Source organism: Rhipicephalus sanguineus, chromosome 8 (genome assembly GCF_013339695.2).
Source record: "Rhipicephalus sanguineus isolate Rsan-2018 chromosome 8, BIME_Rsan_1.4, whole genome shotgun sequence".
Classification (NCBI taxonomy): domain Eukaryota; kingdom Metazoa; phylum Arthropoda; class Arachnida; order Ixodida; family Ixodidae; genus Rhipicephalus; species Rhipicephalus sanguineus.
The window spans coordinates 33,455,712-33,461,002 of NC_051183.1; the positions used below are offsets into that span (position 1 = coordinate 33,455,712).

The window sequence follows — 5,291 nt, forward strand, 5'->3', positions numbered from 1 at the left end:
TCGTAGTCGGAGGTCTTCCCACATTATATATTGTGAGCCGTTTGTCCGCTAAGCGTGCATGAGAACATTGCTCCAGACAACGAAGGTTGAACTGGGACGTAACGAGGTTTTAGGCGGCGTCATATCCGGTAAATTGATGCGCCGTGTTCGAATGAAACCCGCACATGTCGATACGCATGCCGACAAACCGAACCTATGCCCTTGTTCAGAACACATGAGCCTGTAACGTGCTGAAATAAAATGAAGTAATAAAAATAGCAGTATGAAAATAAACAACGTTTAAACGATACGCCAGTTTTAGAAGTGAGTAAACCATCATTTTATTTGTACCCCGTTAAGACTTTGTGGACGTTCTGCGGTTGAAGAACATCTTCATCACAGCATTCTTCAGCCTGCAAGAAAAGAAGACAAAATATTCACACATATTCGCCACTAGTTCATGTAATAGCTACCGCAATAAGAAAATATAGGTGATTGGCGGTTGAAAGAAATAAGAGATTGCCTTCAGGTATCACATTCTGGACTCAGTACTCAAAAATCAGTGTAGGATAGAGGAAACCTCGAAGGTCTGTGAGGTTAGCTCTCATTCCTTGGAGAAACCTAAGTGTGAATGAAATTGTAAGTCTTGGAGTCGAGTTAGTAACGGCATTGTAGTTGCAATTAGCTAGCATACTAGGCTTAAAAATTAACTTTATGGAGTATGCATAACAGCATTCACCTCCTGGCATGCGCAAATATTATTACGCCTCAACATTATAAACATATAGCATCGAACTTTAGGCGATTCTTCAACTACAGGGGCACAGGATGTAGTGTTAGGTATCGCAAACACTTCGTAGTTAGCGATTTTTACTACTGACTGTTTTACGCAAGTCCGAGAGTGACTATGTCCAGTGGTGTGAATGTATAGAGAATAAAACACACATTGCATTGAAATTTACAGCCAGTAATCAAGCATCACACCGTTATCGATCGCCCCATGGGAAGTTTGAGGACCCATTCTCGCCCAATTAAAAAAAAAAGAATGCGCAATTTCGTACCTCCGTAACCTATACTTATATCTTGTTAATTATGGAAGGTCGACGGTAAAGCCGCGTCGTTAGCATTACCTTGCAATGCATTGCTCGTCAATAAAGGCAGGTGAGTAGACAAAGACACATGATAAGAGAAACTGACAGCGCAGTTATCATCGTAGGATATATGACAACAGGTAATACAGTACACCTGCTTCAAATAATGTAGAACAAAGGCCATGCAGCGCACACAACACACGCTTACACACCAACTATCCCTTGAAGGCAAGACTACACAACAATGAAAAAGAAAGAAACAGACAATACACACCCCGACCATCACCTGAATGGTGGTAACATATGTAAAGACACTACCATGAATCCCTAACAACTAACTGAACTTACTGACGTGAATTATAAGTACGAGTACGTGCCCGTCGTCACTGTCGTTACACTTACCCGCAACGTAAGGCAGTGGCGCGACGTACGGGTAGGCGGCAACCACGGGATGGTGCACCTTGTGCGAGTACTGGTACGAGACGGCGGTGGGTGCTGCTAGAACGGGGGCAGGTGCGGCTAGTACGGGAGCTGCTGCCACGGGTGCAGGGGCTAAGAGCGGTGCTACGGCTCCGGCACGAACCAACACGGCGCAGCAGGAGGCCACAACGGTGAGGACAAGGATCAGGGACTTCTGCAAGAAAACATAATGAGAAATATGAATAAAAAATTCGGCAGATCCCACGTACCGTGGGAATCGATGTTATGCGAAGCATGTGCAGGAAGGTGACTGTGTCAAAATTTTTCACATTGCGCGAAACGCTACGGAAGGACGCTAGGGAAGTGGGCAAATGGTATACGCACACACATATTTTGAATAGTCGCACATGTGTTATATAATCAGTTTGCAGTTGCTTAACGATGCCAACAGCAACATAGGTGTTACCAACACCAGACGCAGTAAGCTTGTATGTAGTGCTTATATTCTTCAGCACTGGATAGCGCGAATTCGAGTGGGACAATGAAGGAACACACATGCACAGGACAGGCGCTACTCCCAACTAAGCTTTATTCAGAAAATTTTCCTTCGATATATACACAGCCGAGTGGTACGCGCAGGCGCACTGCACGTACGTTACAGTCACAGTTGCAGTTGCTAGAGTTGCGTTACAGTTGTTATGCTAATACTTATCCGTTATGACGGAGAACACGCGCACGTTTCCCAAACCCGTGTGCATGTGTGGAAGGGGTTCTTGGCAGTTCTTGAATAAGGTCATCATCACCATGATCAGTCAGCACCAGCAGCTGGACAGGACTTGTTATTGGATCCGTTCGTTATCGCGGCTACGGACGCTCTAAGTGTAGTGAAGTGCGAGGTATAGTAGAGCTGGTGGAAACCGCGGATGGCTTTTACGAAGAAATGATCTATGATGCATCCTGTCCTGGACGTGTACCGAAGTTTTGTGATGCCCTGGCCACATCGAAGCCCTCTTTCATGCCGTCTAAGAACCAGGCGTGGTTGGGTTTTGATAAATCAATGCTGAAGTCACCGGTAATCATGAAGGACATGGTCCTCTCGGCAGAGTTATTGTAGGAAGCATTGACCCTGGTTTTCGCTTAATTCACGTGGTCGACGTTGCGGACCACGTGGACGTGTGGATGGTAGCCCAGCGTCTTCCAGGGGTGCTCTTTCGTCAGCTCGCTAACTTTCCTTGCGTCGGCCTCTGTGGTACAGTGGTTACGGTGCTCGGCTGCTGACGCGAAGGTCGCGGGTTCGATCCCAGCCGCAGCGGTCGCATTTAGATGGAGGCGAAAAGCTATAGAGACCCAGCAATTACTATGATTATCACTTTCCTTCCGTGGCAATGTGTCTGTTCGCGGTTACTGGGTTGATTGAGACTCTGCTATCACCTGTGGCACATACCCGCATAACTTGAACTCTGGTATGCGGGTATGTGCCACACGTGACCGAGGGAAAGGGTTTCATGACGTACGCGTCAGGTATTTTGGGTTATTTATGTCGTCACCAGTGAATCGAGTTCGTCATACGCTCATCCTATGCTATGCAAATTTTGGTATATTACAACCTATGGAGACGTCCGGGAGAGCGCCCAGACGTAGGCGGCTAGATAGATGGATAGATAGATACGTAGATAGAAACGCCCAAAGTGCCTGAGGTTCGCTAAGAAATGCTTCGCATTTAAAATCTAAAATTATTGCAATGGTATGGGCATGGCAAGGCAGTTCTGCGGAAGCCAGAAATATTGCGGAAAGGGCCTAAAAACTTGGAGGACGCTTAAGCCAGTGGCGTAGCCAGGGGGGCACACCGGCCCGTGCCCCCCCCCCCAACTTTTTTCCCCTGGGATATAGAGCACAAAATGACACTCGACCTCACTTATCTGTCCAGACCCAATGTCAGAGCAAGGAGGTGCCCCCCCCCCCCCCGAAAAGAATTTATCCCTACGCCACTGGCTTAAGCCTCACATTTAGGAACGCTCTCGCGTTCCGCATAATAGGGTTAGCCATCAACTTATTGACTAGGACCCCTTTCTTCAGAGTGAGTCAACCAAGCCGTCATGGTGATTGGGAAGCCTGCTCGCCTCACTCGCGCAAGCCCTGGGTTCTATGCCCAACATGATTCGAATTTGCCCAATTTTTTCTTTCTAACTCAATCACTTATTTCGTTCACACGAGCTGCCCTGGGAAATTTGGCGTACGTTTGAGCCTTTATTACCTACTCTGGATTTTCATTCTTTCCATCCACCGGAATGACTTTCCGCACACGCACAACGCCGCCTACACCGACGACTATACTGGAATTTCCGCGACGCGGGGCCCGTAACATTACAAGGAAAAATTGTAAAGCGCCCGTTTTTAGCACGGAGCCATGAGGGAAACTCGTAGGGCTTTCTAAGAAAGGTCCAGATTTGAAAAGAAGTTCGTCGTAGTCCGCTATGTGGACCTAGGTCAAATGTAATTGCAACGTGGCCGTTTTATGATCCGACCTAATTTCCGATTTTCAAGAATGTCGTTTTTTGCCTTCGTAATCTCACCACAACGATATACAATATCCCTTCTATGCCTTGACTGCGGTATTCTTCTCTTTTCACCCATGCCGTTCCTGTGTGCGCTGAGGCCCGCATTTCCGCAAAAATAAGCCACAAGTTCGCTCTATGTAGTGGAATATTTCACAAAACTGCCACCTTGGCATATGAACGTTAGTCAATCGCCTATTTCTTTTCTCTCGAATTTCTCGAGTTAATGTTTGATGAGATTTCAGTTGAACTTACCATTGTCAAGCTGGCGAACGATGGTATTCGATTACGTGACGGAAGATGCGATGGCACTGAAGACCGAGCGACGCTATTGCGAGTGCCGTTGCTCTCCTTATATATACCCGAGACGACACGTTCTCGGAGACGACACCCCTCTCACCCCATATCATTCCGGCGTTCAGGCTGACCGCGCAATTAGGAAAGGGGCAACGAAGGAAACAGAAAACTCTTCATGGACGTAGCTACTGGGCGACACCTTCCACGGTGTCATCAGGGGTGGGAGGTCACGCTGTCTCGCTCATCCAGGTTCGTGTGAGTTACAGCCGCCGTTTCGTAACGACCACGCGGCAGTAGTTTCGCACCTAAATGCCTACGTCGAATATATGCAAGTACGCAACTGCTTCACAGATTATGAACATCTTTTTTTTTTTTTTTTTTGCTGTTAAAGGACAAGCTGGGGTGCTATCCTGGACACTGTCAAATTTCGTAATGGCGGCATTTTCAGCCACTCGGGGAGGCCGTACCAGCTCTCTGGGCCAATCAGAGTTGAACAGTGGCGGAATTTGACAACATGGCGGGATTTGACAATATCCAGAATAGCACCCCCAGTCAGTCCGGAAGAGTCTGTGTCAAAGTAGGATTAAGTAATCAGAAAAACTTGTGCACGAGAAGAAATTGAAATTGGCCTGGTTGGTATGATAAGAATGATAACCCGAGATATGCTCCCTGCTTTCAGTTTGCAACTGATTTATTCTTGACAAAAAGCTGCAATCTATAAACCATTAATGCACAAGGGCAGAACGCAACGAGTCTATACGTCAGCCTAGCGGGGCAACCACTCGTCAGAAAAGCCTATATCTCTTCAAACAGGCTAATTAATGTGTCGCTAAAATAATGTGGGCGCCTGCTTTCTTTATGGGGCTTCCCTTCGTCAGTTTACGGGCAGTATGGTACTGGCATCTTCCTACAACCTTCATGTCGTTGAAGACTGATGTGTGAACTGTTC

The 5,291-nt window shown here is 47.0% G+C and overlaps 1 protein-coding gene across 1 annotated transcript; it reads right to left on the reverse strand.

Moving 5' to 3' along the window:
- Positions 1–281: 281 nt before the first annotated feature.
- On the reverse strand, positions 282–4,595 carry LOC119402672 (uncharacterized). The gene is made up of 3 exons (XM_037669786.2): positions 4,301–4,595; positions 1,473–1,704; positions 282–392 (listed from the first exon to the last, which is right to left on the reverse strand). The coding sequence occupies exons 1-3, from the start codon at positions 4,301–4,303 to the stop codon at positions 388–390; spliced, it is 240 nt and encodes a 79-aa protein (XP_037525714.1). The 5' UTR covers positions 4,304–4,595; the 3' UTR covers positions 282–387.
- Positions 4,596–5,291: the final 696 nt, after the last annotated feature.